A 16980-nucleotide genomic window follows, 5' to 3' on the forward strand; every position below is an offset into this window, starting at 1 on the left:
TTTCACATGACTATTATGGGAAGCCTAAAGATTTTGAAAGGTACTGGGTTAGAAGCCCTGCCTTTTCATTTTTAATTAGTTCCTGGTGTTAGGAAACTGCTCAAATAAGACACAGAGACCAGACTGTGCCAAATGGCCTCTCCTGATTTGGCTTGCATTCTCTTGACATCTTGCTTTTCATTTCATTTTAGAATGCTTTACTGAGTTATTCTCCTATGATTATGTAAAGAGTTGGACACTGTTACCTTTCCTATCTTTTCTATCACTTCAATGTTTGAGGTGGTGATTATGGAAGCCAAGAAGGGTCCATGGGCATGAGACAGAGGAGCAGTGGTTCTGATGGGGCTTCTGAATACTGAGTGCCACGTTACTGACATACCAGGGCCCCTGAAGGGAACAGACACTCATCAGATGGGATCTGCAGACACATGTTTGAATGGAGAGGAAGGTTCATATCTCCTGCCTCTCCTTAGTAACATTCCCACTATTTAAATGGCAGAGGAGAGTTACTGTGGGAGTAGGAGTCTCTATTAGGACGAAGCCAGAATACTTCAGCATTCAGAATAATGCAGCCATTAATACTGCAATATCAGAAAGGCTTAGGTGGCCATCCCTTGCTTCCTCCTTCAAGCCAGGCTTGCCAACCCCAGCAATGCTGGCTGGCACTGAAGAGCCAGCGATGCTGCTCAAAACACCTGACAACCGAATTACTCTCTGTTTTCAATGTATTATTATCTTTGCAACTGTTGGGGAGGCCAGTGCCTGAAACTGTGCCTGGCATACCACAGGCACTCAGTAAATGCTTGCTGAATGAATGAATGAATGAATGAATATCCAAAGGACAAACCAGAGAAATAGCACTACTATAGTTACACTAAAGTTACACTATATTATGGTATTATTATAGGCAGCATAGCTACTATTAAGTGAGGACTTTACAGGTGTTAGGAATCAACTGTGCCAAGCACTAGATTTATCTCATTTAAGTATTATCACAGTTATTGCAAAATATCATTATCCTTATTTTACAGGTAAGGAAATTGAGGCTTAGAGAGGTTAAGTAACTTGCCTGACATCACAGAGCTAGAAAGTTACAGAGTTGTGATAGGAACCAATATTTGTGACTCAAAGCCCATATTCTTAACCCTACCCATGTGTGGTGGTTTGTCTCCAGAATGGCTGCCATCAGTTCCTCTCCTCTGTGGACATGCCATGACCTTCTCCTAAGAGGGTGAGTCTATTTCTCTGCCTCCTTAAATCTAGATTGACTTTACTGATTTTCCCAACTAGCAGAATGTGGAAGAAGTCACACACAGGGGGACCTCTGAGATTCAGTCACGAGGAGCCTTACAGTTTCTACCCAGGCCTCTTGGAACATTTGCTCTGAGGGAAACTAGCCATGTGTAAAACATCTGACCACCCCCAGGTCAGCATGCTATGTGAATGTCCAAGCTGGTCAAAGGCAGAGGCTGCCTGGAAAGAAACAGCAGTTGCAGTCATCCCAGCCTAGCTTCCAGATACACAGTGAAGGAGTCATACTGGACATTCAATCCCTAGGAGATGCCACAGAGACAGGGCCCAAGACCCCAGACAGATGCCCCAATAGAGCTGTCCCATCCGAGCCACCTCAGTGGAGGACCCAGATACTGCTAAGCAGAAGAGAAGAGCAGAACTACAGTATTCTGCCCAAATCCCTAACTCACAGAATCATAAACATAATGAAATGGATGTCCTCCTATGTCACTAAGTTTCGGAGTGGTTTGTTAAGCAGCAATAGATAACTGGAACACCACACAATGCTACAGAAGGCTGGTTCGATCCTCATTCAGGTAGCAGGAAGAGGAACTTCCAGCCTTGAGCTGGGATGAACAGTATGTAGTCATGGGGAGTTACTCCTGGAGCCACCTACCCTCAGCCCTGGCTGTGGAGAAGCTAGATGTAGGCACTAAGGTGTCCCTTCACACATGCTAGCCCAAACCACAGAGCGCTGGAATGTCCTTTTAAGTTGGCACAACGATGTCCTCATCTCTAGCCACTAACTCCCTTGAGCATAAATTCAAACTCCTTCAGTTTTACATTAACTACCTTACACCTTTCAAATGCTGTAACTCGGCTGGTCTCTGACCTTGGCTCTTTCTGCTCCTTCTAGCTTATTGGAAAATACCTGCCTTGGCTTTTCCAGCAGGAGTCTCTTTCCAGAATCATATTATGGCAATTGGCTTTGAGCCAATGATTACTGGGGAGAGCATGCTCTGAGCCTCATTTTTCTTAATATGCAGTACCTACCTTGCTGGATTGTTTAGAGAATCACTCATGATTACCCTTATCCAATGACAATTCAGCCAACACTCATGATTTCTGTGTGCCATGCACATATGACATGCTTCACATGGACTATCTCATTGAATCCTGACAACAACTCTGTGGGCATTATTAATAACTTTGGGGTTATTATTATTCCTAATTTACATGTGAGAGAATTAAGCTCAGAATAGTTAAATAACTTGGCCATGAAGCTAGCAGCAGGCAGAACTGGGATCTGAATCCAGGTGTTGACAGGCTATGCTCTTGACCACTATGCCTTAGAACTAGACTTAAGGTAAATGACTTCTGCAAACTGTTAAAAAGAAAAAGCATAAAAACATTAAACACAGAAGCTCCCGGGTGGTTGATGCATCTTGGCTGGGATGAGGGTACCTAAAGGTACACAATTTGCCTGGGTCTCATGCCAGAACCAGGCAGCTTCCCGGCAAAGGGTGTCCTTTGTGACTTAACACGATCCATCATCACAGGGATTCTCAACCAGTGGAAATGTCCCTTTCATGATGAGGGATGCCAAGCAACACTCCCTCTCCAGCAGAGGCTCTTTAGGATGAAGGCAGGGAATCCCAAGTCAATGGGGACAACCACCCCTAGGGAAACATCACAATCTCTAACCCCCTTCCTGTTTCTCCTGGGGTCTTTGATCTGTGAATTAAGAATTACTACATTGGAGGAATTTGCAGAGCCATTGTATTTTAAGGACAGATCTTAACCGTAATCAAGGGACACAAACTGGAGATGAATAGGCAAGCTTGCATTTACTGTGAGCTCTAGGCAGTCAGGAGTATAGTTGACCATCACCTTGGATACTTACTGAGCTACTTCCATGTGTCGGGCTGAGCTCCTGATGCCTAGCCCATGCCTGGTCTGTAGCAAGTGTCCAGGAAGTGCTCACTGAATGACGTGGATGAGGGGAGGCTCATGGAGAGACAAAGAGATGTCCCCATTGTCCTCCTGCATCCTAGTCACTGAGGCTGTGCCTAGCACATTCATCAGTTTGGTGTTAGAAAAATTTCAGCATAGATATGGACAATCTGTCCCCTAGGAAAAATTCTGGCCACTCAGGTAATTAATTTATATTGACTGATGCATCACTAGGATTTTTTTTTCTGCTTTATAATTTTGTGTTTTATTTGAAAAATTAGTACTTCTCATTTCCATAATATAATAATCATTATAACAAAGGAAGAAGTGAATACATCAGATAGCTTATAAAGGAAGAACCAGATCATAAAACTTAGAAATTTTTTTGAGAGAAAGAGAGAGCAAGTGAGCAAGGGGCAGAGAGAGGGAGGGAGGGAGGGAGGGAGAGAGAGAGAGAGAGAGAGAGAGAGAAAGTGAAAGAGAGAGAGAAGCGGGGCTCACCTAAAGTGGAGCTGGAACTCACCTGATCTGGGTCTTGAACTCACAAACTATGAGATCGTGACCTGAGACGAAGTCTGATGCTTAAGGACTGAGCCACCGAGGAGCCCAAAACTTAGAAATGTTTAAGCACACTGGACAGTAAATATGCTCTTGCCACATGTACAGAACATCAGCAGGTGGGATCTAAAATGACTATCCCAGTAAGCGCAGCCTCAGCCTGCATCCCCTCCCTCCTATGAAGAGTTCATCCTTCCTTCCTTGTTGGAAAAGCTCCAAACAAATTCAGGAAGAGCCTGGTTCCTGACCTTGCTTGCCCTGGGAATCCACCATATCCTCCTGCGTCTATCTAGTTTGGGGTTCTGTCTGGGATGCCCTGTTTCAGGGGTGCCTTTTGATTCTGTCCTAGCAATAAGCTTTATCTCCATCCCTAAGAGCCAGGCCACTGCCAGGCCTGGAGGAGCAGCTGTGGAGGTGGCCTGGGATGGGATTGGAAACAAAAGCATTCTTTCATTTTTAGAAGGAAAAAAAAAAAACAACAAGCATTTTTAGATAAAGTGGGGGTTTGAACATTTTTTTAAGCTGAAGGGTTCAGTGGCATATTTGCAAGAATACTATAATATTTAACATTTTCATAAATAGAGGACGGATTAGGTATACTGCATAGATCCACACAGTGGAACACTAGGCAGCCAATTAAAATGAAAATTCAGTCATTAAAAAAAAAAACTGGTTAAAAGACTCTAAGTAAAAATATATGGATATATACAAACATAGATGGTATCTATGTGCATAGAAAACAGGGATATATATTAAGATGTTACTAATGGTTAACACAGAGTATTGAGATGATGAATGAGTTTTTATGTTTCTTTATGTTTTGAACTTTATTCAACTGAAGGTGAATAATTTTATAGTCATAAAAATAAAAGCCTGTCAATTTTAATACTTAAAAAAAAATAGTCTAGCTCAAAAAAATCTTACTTATTCTTTACCCATCACCTTGGGGTTCTCAGTGCCTTTGCATTCTCTGGCAGAGAGGGCCGGAAACTATTCCAAGCAAAACCCAGGCCCTACTGCAGATGTTACCGTGGCTCACCTCCATGTACCAGTAGGGCTGACCATCCATTAGGCCAAGAATCTAATTCAGGCTCTTCAGTTTTCACACTGGATGTCAATTCTAACATCTGCTCAGTTGAATTTTAGACTACCTAGCTCTTCCTTTAACCTGGAACCCCAATACTTCTTTCTACTCTTCTAAGTACAAAGAGTTGAACCTTCTACTGTCTAATTTCTGTCAAGCTCAGCTGAAAAATGTTGTATGTGGACATTAACTTATAGACACACACTCAGTACATTCTTGCAGCTGTGCTAGGTTTTATTGCTGTACCGAGTCAGACCACCTGTGAACCTGAACCACATTCTATTTCATCTCACAGAGATGATAAAGCAGACCTAGCAGCAACTAGCACATGACATTGCTTACTATGTCCCAGGGACCTGCTAAGTGCCTGATGTAGATTACCTAACTCTCAGAGCTACCTTAAAGAGGGAGAATTATCGCCCCCAATTTTACGTGTGAGAGGTTCAGGATTAGTGAGATTGATTAACCTGGCCAAGTTCACACTGCTAGTAAGGGGCAGAGCCAAGATTCAAACTCAAATCTGACCTCAGATAAGCCAGTATTTTGTGCCACTCAGCTCCCTGCCTTGTTGCTTTTCGTGAGTCTGCTGGTGTTCTGCTTTCACTGAGGGAAACTTGTGTTTTGGAGATTCACTGTATGAATGTTAGTGAGATACTATCAGACAATACTGTTTCATGGAGAGACTCAGAACAAAAAGTTCTTTCAGACTTCAGTCTCACTGAAGTTTTGTTTTCTGAGAGGATGGGCTATACTCCCCAATACAGGAGACATGTATTTCCCTATTTGCTTTGACCTCCAGGAAGCTCAGAGCCAAATTTGTGGCTTGGCTCTAATAACTACATACAATTCTGTGGTCTGCATACTGATGTTAAATCTATTCCCTTGGTGTTGATCTTCCTTTTAGTCTGTATTTTCCCTAATTCAGATCTGTGTGTACCTCTATTTTTAGATCTATCATACCCATTTATGTAGGTTGCTTAAATCCTTGATGGAAGAAGGCATGGTATAAATGATGTCCATTTGTTCATGCATACATTTGCGAGTTCACTTTGTTTAACCCGTTACTACCAAAATGGCTGACAAGCTACATCATATGTGGCCTTCTCATCACCTGGTGAAAGTGACACCTCAATAAGTGAGTGAGCTGAGAAGGGATGGGACACCACAGGGAGAGAGGGCCCTGTTGGTCCAGGCTGGTAAGCTACTGTTTGCAAGTAGACCATTCTGATCTATCTTCTGGCACTTTCTGCTAGCATTAAAAAAAACACAAAAACACCACATTTCAGTAACTGGAATTGAAGGAATAAACAAATGTTAGTTCTACAGCCTTAGGAAACTACGGGCCCATACCTGGCTATTCTTTGGACTCGGGGGGTCAGCAGAGCTACTTCCTGAGGTCAGCAAAGGTTACCCACGCCTGAAGAGGATGCCAACAGAGACATTCAAAGAAAGGGCTATCTCTGGGCATTGAAGCCCTAGACAGGGCGGAGGAGTCACAAGCATTATGAGGAGCTTCAGAGGTTTGCCACACCAGCACTGGTGACTAAAGACCATGCCTACATCACCTGCATGGGCTAAAGCTACCATGGGCTACCTACCTGTGGCACCAATCACTGCCACTGAGGGGACGACACTGAGAATGGGGTCTGGTCCAGGTGACCTTTCCACCCTGAGAGATCCAGGATTCTAATTAGAAGCTGATGTCTCTTACTGTGGATTCAGTTTAGAGATGTACATATAGTTGACCCCATGTTAAACTGTAGCATATTACTCAAAGACCAGACTGCAGGCCTCGACAATCCACCAGCCAATGCTTACAGAGGCTATAACCAAGGGGCTGGCCTTCCTCCCAAAGGATGTCCTCATTGCAACAATCACCCCTAAAACTATTCCGAATGCTCAAGTATTTTGTCTATTATAAAATGACTCTTTTAGCAAAACACCCTTTCCCCGTCTCTCATCTTTGGCTGGTAAGTTAATGCTCACCTGGGGCACTGTATCTTCCAGGAGCCTTCTCTTAATCCCCTTTCCTGACCCTCTGGCTAAGCAAGGTGCACATTCTCAGACAGCCCTGCAGCATCTTTACACAGCTCTACTTCATGGTATTTACTAGTATTTTCTCTCATTTGTCTTTGTGTCTGTAGGGCTTAGGGTACATTAGCTGCCTGGTAGGTCCCTAAGATCAGAGGACATGCACCTTAAGGGTTAGATAAGGGTGACTATGGATGGCCAGAGCCAATTCTTGCCTTCTCTTTTCTCTCCCGCAGGTAGACCTGGATGAACAAAGGCCAAACAAATACATGCAATGCCATCGGGGCCCTGAAAACAGAGGAGAGTGATTTTCAATCTGGGTCCTCAGCAGGGTCTCCAGAAGGAAGCCACAATTCTCTTTTGGCTGTATTTTGCTTGTACTTCTTGTTTTTTAAGACCTAGGGTAAGCTTCATCTACAAGTTGCTTCACCCACATCTTGAAGCAAAAATAACTCTTGAGAATATTCTGGGCATATTCACAGAATTCATTGACATCTCTTTAACTCCACCTATAGTTAGTTCTCTCAAGTACAAGCCAGAAATTAATCTCGATAGATTATATCTGTAAAAGTAAATACTGCCCAATCACAGTCTTCAGTATTTAGAAATAAACATTAGGCATTTGGCTAAGATGTCTATCTGGTTGAGGGCTGACATGCAGACTGACCAATATACAGATAACCTCTTTAGGGGTAATTTCAGCTCACCAAAAGAATCATGAAATTAATATTTCCCCTTAATTATAACAGGGGTACACGTATACAATTTTGAAAATATATGAAGAAGAAAATAGAAAATCACCTGTAAAATTCTACTGCTGGAATATAGCCAATACTGCGTTTTGGTTGGTTTTCTTTTTGCATTCATATATATACAAATACTTTGATATGATATATGAATATTTACATATGTGAATTAAAAAAATTAAAATCACACTTGATATGTGGTTTCATAAGCTTCTTTCTCATGCAACATTAAATCATGAATAGTTTTTGCCTGCTACCAAATGTTCTTCAAGAATCAGATTTTTAAAGGTGGCAGGGCATTATTCCAGCATTACTCGCTAAGGTTTAACTTCATGCCTCATCCTGAGTACATGAGGGCACACTGGCTTAGCAAAGACCTAATTAGCCAGGAGGTTGGGCCCTCCTTCCTTAAGCCATGACTTGCTTTCTTGTAACATTCAAGGTTCTCCATGGAGATCATGCACCTGTGCCCCGTGTTCACCTGTCCACATGAAACCATAGCCTGAGTTGGCTGGATAGCAGGCATCCACAGGGACTTGGAGAAAGGGTATGCAAAAGAGAGATTTGCCCGATTTCAACCTCTCCCCACTTTTCAAAAGTAAATGCTCCTAGTGGAAGCTATAGTAAACCTTTACTAAACTGTGATGCCTTTGAAAAGGGGCACTTCCCAAATCCAAAACCCTTTTTATTTTAACCCTTCTCATTGAAAATCTTTCTCAAATGGACAAGTCCATTTCCTTAGCTTAATAAAAACAGTAAATATAAATGGCTTCTTGCTTATTGCAGGTGTGTGTAATACTCTGAGCTCTCCACTCCCAAGTGAATTAATGAGTTGTCATGCCTCCAAACTTATCACATGTTCACACAAAGTAAGCATTCAGCTTCCAGCCCGAGCACGCCTCCTCTGAGAGCCCCAGCCCTGCTAGGTGTTGGCACAAACTCCAGGGTAGCAAGGGTATGATTTCATGGCAGCTATTTGTTATGTCCCTACTTCTCCTACTGAACTATGAGCTTCTAGAGAGCAGGGACCTGTGCCTGACTCATAGTAGGCACTCAATAAATGTATTTAAATGGACTTTGACTTTGTTCCTCAAGTGTGGAATGCTGCTGCAGCAAACACATGCTGTAAATGAAAAACTGGTTTTTCATACGGGTTCTCACGACAAGAATACAACTGCTACTACCCCCCTCCTGTCCTCAGCAGCTGAGAATAGCTGAACACCCTGTGGACACATATTATCTCATTTAATTCTTACAATAGTCGTAAGTGGTGGGTACTATTGTTAGCTCTGTTTTACAGATGAGGAAACAGGATTAATTCTTGGCCAGACTATAAGTCTAAGAAGTGCTGACCTGATTCTAAAAGCTACACTTCTAAACAGTACACCTGAGTTTTAGTTCTTTGCAGGGAGGCTATATGGACACAGGTATGAATGCTGCCAGACAATCTGCGAAAAAAAATTCAGAGTGCCTTTCTTAGATCTAACTTTACCAAAAAATGGGGTTGATTTTAGGCACTAATAACATCCATCCCTTCTTCCCCCACAAAAAATAGGGATGAAGAGAAAAAAGTGATTATTATTCTTTGAATATCCACCCACCTTTGACTGTGTGACTTGGTTAATTCTCAATGATTTATGCCAATGGAGAAAAGATACAGATATAATGCACGTTGACAGTGTTAATTTATTCCTTTTTTTTTTTTTTTTTTTTTTTTTGGTGAGGGAACAGGTGGTGGTGCATAGGGACCACTGGGCTGGGAACGCTGCCTTTTTATATTCAATTAGAGCCACTCACTGCTCTCGGGAGCAGGATCCCTCCTGACACTGACTTGCCGAGGAGTCTCAGTGGCTTCAGAACCAGACTTTCACTTTAGGTTGCTATCATAAGTGGGAAATAAGGCAGGGAAAGTGGTAGAGTTCCATCTAAAGGACTCTATGCCCTTTAAGGTTGCCTTCTATTGCCATGTACTTTCATATTTCCTAGTCTCATAGTCAAAGAGGTTGAGGGCCATTTTCAGGTGGAGAAAATGAGAAACAGAATGACAGCTACAGCTTGGCTCCACACACAATATTAACTTAGTTGTCAGAGGTCAACTAACATCATCACCACTACCACCAACAGTTTTCTGCACCAAGTTCCCACTTTGTTGGATAACCTCTGCAACACAAGTCCTAAATACTTCTCGCCAGGAACTTTGAGCTACCCTGTATATTCTCACGGTTTACAAACAGGCAGTATGGATGAAGGAGGTCAAAAGGTACAAAATTCCGGTCACAAGTTCTCGGTAATGTCAAGTCTAGCACAGTGACTACAGTTAACAATAGTATGCTGTATATTTGAAAGTTGCTAAGACAGTAGATCTTAAAGTTCTCATCACAAGGGGAAAAACTGTTTAACTTTGAGGTGGATGGATATTAACTAAAGCTACTGTGGTGATCATTTCACAACATACACATAAATCATTATGTTGAATACTTAAAACGAATATAAGGTTCTAAGCCAATTGTATCTCAATAAAACTGGAAAAAAGGGGGCTCAGGACTTTTAATTTCATTAAACAGATAAGAAAACCAAGAAAGAAACTTGTTGCAGAGCTGAAGTCAGAAGATGGCATAGGTCTCATTGGTCAGGACAGTGTGCTTGACTGGACTGTCCTTTTCTGTCTATGCTTTGTTTGCTGGGACATACTGGTGGCACAGTACTATCAGATGCTGTCACACAGTCCGCCAAACTTGTCTGCCTGCATTTCATCATCTCTGCTTCTCCAGTTTAGTTCCTCTCATGGCCCACATTCAGCCAAGAAAGCACAGGAAAGAGGGAGCTTTGTCTCCCACATCCACCACCCACCAGCATCATGACTCCAACGTTGCCTGCACATTCCTGAGCCAGTCTGTGCCGTACCACGTGCTGCATGCTCAAGATTACAGAATTTGGGAGTTGCACGTAAGAGCAAAATGAGCATGGTTAAAAATACCAAAGACTGCAAATATATTCTTTATAGAGAAATGAGAATTAGCAAGTGTCTAACAAGTCATGGCTTTTAATTCTATTAAAAAAAAAAACCCTTTCATATTTTAAAAGTATTAAATGAGGTCCTTTCTAGATTTTTACAATAAATCTGATAGTTCCACAGAGAATGCACTGAAATCTTTCTGATTTAGCCCTCTCATTACTTAGAAATCTAGAATGAGTGAACAGTATATAGAAGATGACAGTTTCCAAGTGGCCTTGGTTATATCTGTTTCTTACCTATAGCATCCTCCTAAGGATGATCACTGCAGCTTTGGGATCTGGTGGCCACTGAAACACTCATTCCCCCCTTGCAATCCTTCCTGCATGGTATTCCCTTTCAGCCACTTGAGATAAGGCAGGAGGGAGGGAAAGTGGGATCCATGTTTTCAACCCCTGTAGCCGGTCTCATGACACATCCTTCTTTTCTGCCCAGCCGTATTGCTGCCTCCTCCTTTAAGTTCTCACTGCCTGGACAGTGGGCTTTGGGAAGCCTTCTGTTCTATGGCAGATGAGATGTGTTCTGGGCCTTCCAAGTTAAGAGATGGGAATAGAAATCTGCTGCCATGACAGTGAGAGTCTAGAATGCAAGGAGGTTGGTGCTTGCTAATAGGTACATCCTGGCTTTTTTTTCATGGGGACCTGCCCCCTAATTCTGCTTTTGCTCTAGTCTTCTTTTTGCATCGATCTACCTGTCATCTAAAACTGAAACAATCACAAGCTGAATAACTTATCATAGATTCTAAGTAATGGAAACAGGCTTAGAGATCCTAAAGTATAACATTTCCTAAAGTTCTGTAGAACACCACCCATGCAAAATGCTCTCGGAAAACAGTTCCATGGTCAGGTGAGCTGGGGAGACGTGGCGCAGTCCACCCCCTCCTGGCATCTGAGCGTATTAAAGGCTTGACAACGTCCCTTAGTAAGTGAACTATGTTAAACTCACATGGTAGATTTGTAGGGGGACTTGGGCCTTCCTTCCCAGATTTCTATGGGAAAACACTCTGAATTTCAAATCTAATTCCCCATAAATTGAAGTGTTCTAGACATCACTGAATTTTCTTGATGGCAGATATTCATAAAAACATTGTTTTGACCTGTAAAAGCTTTGCAAGGTCAAAGCAATAACTTTGCAATAAAAATGTGTATGTATTCATATATATCAGCTAAAAGATAAAATGTATACTTACAGCTTTTTTTGTGTGTGCAATTTGAGCAGCCCAGGGGAATGACTCATACCAAAAAATTTTAAGGCTCCAAGACTAGACTGAATATTGAACTGCCCTATATAAAGATACAAAATCCATGCTCAAAGAGGCTCTTTTTTTTTTTTTTTTTTTTTTTAGTGCAAGCAAAGCTTGTTGTGTCTCAAAATTGCTCAAAGGCCCTGGTCAAGTCTGGTGGCCTTTGTTACTATTTTTGAAGTTAGACAAACTGTGTTCACCTAGAGAGGATTAAAATGGTGGATTTGTGGTAGATGATGAAAATCCTTTGGAGCTGATACCAGCCAGAATCCTAAGCCTGTGAATATCTATAGTAAATCAAACATCTGGGTGAAAAGCTAAAAGATCAAGCAATTCTTTGCGTGCTTTCCAAATGTATCAGGGCCATCATGAAACTGAAACTAAACAGTTGCCTATCTTCCCCCCACATTTCACCTCGGTATTCTGGCATCACACATACATTGCTAAAAACTCAAGGGGGCAGATGACCTATAGGTATCATTTTTAGTTTGAATATAGGACAATATTTGGGGTATGATCATAAAGGCCAATTATATGTTACTTTAAGAACTAATTTAGAAAGAAGTGCTGCAGTACTCAATGAGAGGCTGGAATTCATCCCGAAGAGTATCACAGTATTAATGTTGACACTTAGTGAACAACATTGCATGAAGGCAATATACCATTATAAGGCCTGCAGAGTCAATATTTTCTTTCTCTTGTTTCTATTTTATTTATTTATCACTTCTATTTTTTCAGTTCTTTTATAAGAGCAGTGGGAAAACTCTGGATCATAAATACACTTTTGGCAAATCTATTTTATGTCTTTTAGCAGAAAGAGGGCCAGGCTGTCAATTGTGATGTAAACAGGCAAGGAGAGGGAAGAGGTAGGGAAGGAACACTGAACACCTGTTATTTAGGACGCACTCTCCATATGTTCCTTCATTTCAATCCTGATGAAAACCTGTGAGGTACAAATCCCTGTACCTGGGTTTATAGACAAAGGAAATTGAGGCTCAGAAAAGTCCTACAACTTGTCTAAGACCAGGATGCAGGAAGCAGAGCTGGGGTGTGAGCCCTGGTCTGCCTGTTCTTTCTATGACACTAATCCAACTCCCATAGTGAAAGGTATTTCATGCAAACCAAAATATGTGTGGATAGAATGGAATTTTGCTCTTTACAGAAACAACTGCATTTCACAAGAATGGAAATTATGTTTAAGGCACCAGAAATCTAATGCTGAAATGACTTTAATCAACACCATTGATCTCATGTAAACAAACACAACCAGAGATATTCAAAAGCAGCTTTCAAGGGCTTTGCTTTCTAGTCCTTACTATGATCACATACCACTTCCACATACCTTCCAAAATAGAGGGAAGTTTTTAATAGCACATGAACATTCTTTCCTATTTTCGGTCTTCAAAAACTGAAAGACATGTGCCACTTGCTCTGAGCAAATGCTCTGAGCATGAGCCTGATGTACCTTAGAATGGTGTACATTTTGGATTATGGTGGTCGTTGGTCCTTCAGTGTTAGCCAGAGATGAAAAAGATTGTTCCAAGAAGTTTCACCCATGACACAGAACTATGGGCCGGCCTCCCAAGAATATATTTATTATATTGCAGTTTCTGTGTAATTATTTAAATATGTATATTTCAAACACATTGAACAGGGCAAAACTGTCAAATTAAAGTGACACTTTAGGATTCTTCTGATTACAAATTATTTCATGGTTGCAACCATATTTGTTCTCGCTGCTTCAAATGCAGAATGGCCAGTGTACTGTATTAGAGATTCTTAGAGATATCCTCAAGAATTGGTACCATACTGAGGGTATCTATTTATCTTAGTGGAACACTTGTTTTCTACCACTGCTTTCATTTTTCAAGTTTGTAATATAAGGTCTAATGTTTAGTCTAATGACAAATAGGACTATAAGTGGTATAATATAAGTATGTCATTACCAGACTAATTCTGAATAAGCAAATGAACCAAACCTTGGTGTTCTCAATTATAATTTGTAGGTATAAAAACTGTTTTGACTACTTTTCAATATAGAAAACCACAAATAATGTATGAGGCACTGAAATTTATTTTTCTTCCTAACAAATCTGGACTACTGTGCCCTACTATTTAAAAATGGCCACCAGAGAAACCAACAGACATTACTATGTTTTGGAACCAAGGAAAGAAAGGGATTTGTCAAATATAAAAAATCAAGTTAGTAGTTGAGCAATAGCAGTTCAGATACCAAGGAGAAATAGAATTCTAAATTTAATGGGTGAGTGAAAATATAGAAAAAGCTCAGAAAAACTTAGTCTGCAAAATACCTTACATTAGGCATATCTGAACACTTGATAAACAAACCAAGTATCTTAACTGTAAGTTGAGCTTTCAATAAAATGCAGGTATATTGGGGGAAATATTTAATCTGTTCAAAGATGGTAGTTACTCACCACATCGAAGGCAGTAAACACATGACAGTAGTGGTGATTGGACTTCAAATCTTTTGTGATATAAGCAAATGTTGAGAGGTCTTCTGGGTCCTGGGCAGCACAGGAGATATTACGAATTTCATGCTCGGCAATTATGTTCTGGAAGAAATGACATAAGTGACCATTATTTTCCTTTGCAAACCAGTAAATTTTAGAACCAAGGCAAATGACTTGGGAATCAGTTGCCTTCCCCCTTTCTAGAATGTTCTAGACCAGCAACATTCAAGGTGACCCAACACGCTATCTGTGGGTAAATGAATACCAGATCTGGAAGGAATGTTTTCATTTAATTAAAAACAACCTAATATAGTCATATCCTGGAGCAGTGGTTCTCACCAGGTGCTGTGAGCAGAAGCAGTCTGGGTGGCAGACACTCCTTAAAAAAAATAGTAGTTATGAAGCATTTTAGTGTTTTGATTCCCCATATACACCTATAGATAGGCAGTGCTGCCTTCTGCTAATTCTGTCTGGAAAGGATCACCTGCCACATTCTGCATGCTGGGAGAAACTCTTCCCCATCTTGCTGCTCACTGTCTTGTGCCCTGCTCCTACTGCCCCAGAGCAAAGGCAGGTATAGAAGGAAACGGGCAGGTGGAAATGTCAAGGTGCTATCTTTCAAAAAAAATTTTTTGGGGGGTGTCTGGGTAGCTTAGTTGGTTAAGCATCTTATTCTTGATTCCGGCTCAGGTCATGATCTCAAGGTTGTGAGATTGAGACCCTACTTGGGATATTCTTTCTCTCTCTCTCTCTCTCTCTCTCTCTCTCTCTCTCTCTCTCTGCCCCTCCTCCCCACTCATGCTCTCACTCTCTCTCAAAATAAACATTAATTTTTTTAAATGTGAGTTTAGGGGCGCCTGGGTGGCACAGTCGGTTAAGCGCCCGACTTCAGCCAGGTCACGATCTCGCGGTCCGGGAGTTCGAGCCCCGGGAGTCGAGGCCCTGACGGCTCAGAGCCTGGAGCCTGTTTCCGATTCTGTGTCTCCCTCTCTCTCTGCCCCTCCCCCGTTCATGCTCTGTCTCTCTCTGTCCCAAAAATAAATAAACGTTGAAAAAAAAAAAATTAGGGGCGCCTGGGTGGCGCAGTCGGTTAAGCGTCCGACTTCACCCAGGTCACGATCTCGCGGTCCGTGAGTTCGAGCCCCGCGTCGGGCTCTGGGCTGATGGCTCAGAGCCTGGAGCCTGTTTCCGATTCTGTGTCTCCCTCTCTCTCTGCCCCTCCCCCGTTCATGCTCTGTCTCTCTCTGTCCCAAAAATAAATAAACGTTGAAAAAAAATTTAAAAAAAAAAAAAAAAAAAAAAAAAAAAAGAAAAAAAAATTAAAAAAAAAAATGTGAGTTTAGTTGACACTGTTACATTAGTTTCAGATGGACAACGTAGTGATTCAAGTTCTCTGTACATTATGCTATGTTCACGAGTATAGCTACCATCTGTCACCATACAATGTGACACTGATAAACAATTCTGAATTGCTTACTCAGAATCAGTCTTGTAATGACATGCTTACGGTATTATACCACTTATAGTCCTATTTGTCATTAAGTCTAAACATTAGCCCTTATATCACAATTGACTATATTACCCATGCTGTGCCTCTTATCCCCATGATTACTCATCCCATAAGTGGAAGCCTGTACTTCCCACTCCCCTTCACCCATGTTGCCCATCCCCTCAGCCCCTTCCCTCTGACAACTCTGTTTTCTGTATTTATAGGTCTGATTCTGCCTTTTGTTTATTCAATTGTTTTATTTTGTAGATTCCACATGAGTGAAATCCTATCCATTTGTCTTTTTTGGTCTTATTTCACTTAGCATAATACCCTGTAGGTCCATCCATGTTGTTGCAAATGGCAAGATCTCATCCTTTTTATGGCTGTGTAATATTCCATTGTGTGTGTGTGTGCACAATCTTCCTTATTCAATCCTCTATTAATGGACACTTAGGTTGCTTCTATATCTTGGTTATTGTTAATACTGCAATACACATAGGGGTGCATATATCTTTTTGAATTAGCGTTCTCATTTTCTTTGGGTAAATAGTAGTGGAATTACTGAATCATATGGTATTTCTATTTTTAATTTTTTTGAGGAACTCCACACTGTTTCCCAGTGTGTACACTGGGAAATGTACAGTGGCTGCAGCAATGTACATTCCCACCGACAGTTCAAGGTGCTCCCTCCTGAAGACTCTGTGGAGGCTAAGGTGTAGAGATACTATGAGGGAAACAACCACTCTGCATTATTCAGGTCTTGGATTCCCTGCTTGATGCAGGGCCCTGTGGATGACAATACCTTACTAACTACACCCACTGTGCAGAATTATGAGTGGGCGCTGTGGCTATCATTATTATCTTACAGGTGGGGAAGCTGATACTCAGTGTAAGCGCCTTATGCAGGACAGGTGGTAGAGTTAGGACTAAAATGTAAGGTTGTCTGACTGTAGAGTTCAGGCTCTTTCACACACTGCAAGGCCCCTCATTGCCACCTCTCCCTCACTGGTTTAACATAATGTCATTTTTTTCTCTCTAGCATTTCTTCATGGCATCTCCCTGCCAGCCCCCTCATTCCAACGTGCCTCTAAGAATAACTGGTGGGAGGTAAGTGAAGAAAGGTTTAAGTATTATTATCCTAAAGCACAAAATAACC

General features: G+C 41.5%; 1 protein-coding gene across 20 annotated transcripts in view; it reads right to left on the reverse strand.

The window, feature by feature from the left end:
• ANKS1B (ankyrin repeat and sterile alpha motif domain containing 1B) overlaps positions 1-16980 on the reverse strand; it is a 1079650-nt gene that overhangs the window by 14788 nt on the left and 1047882 nt on the right. For all 20 annotated transcript variants that reach the window (XM_045464947.1, XM_045464946.1, XM_045464944.1 and 17 more), the window contains one exon: positions 14300-14437. In XM_045464947.1, the coding sequence (XP_045320903.1) occupies positions 14300-14437 (138 nt within the window). The remainder of the gene's footprint in view (positions 1-14299; positions 14438-16980) is intronic.

Source organism: Leopardus geoffroyi, chromosome B4, assembly GCF_018350155.1.
Source record: "Leopardus geoffroyi isolate Oge1 chromosome B4, O.geoffroyi_Oge1_pat1.0, whole genome shotgun sequence".
NCBI classification, from domain to species: domain Eukaryota; kingdom Metazoa; phylum Chordata; class Mammalia; order Carnivora; family Felidae; genus Leopardus; species Leopardus geoffroyi.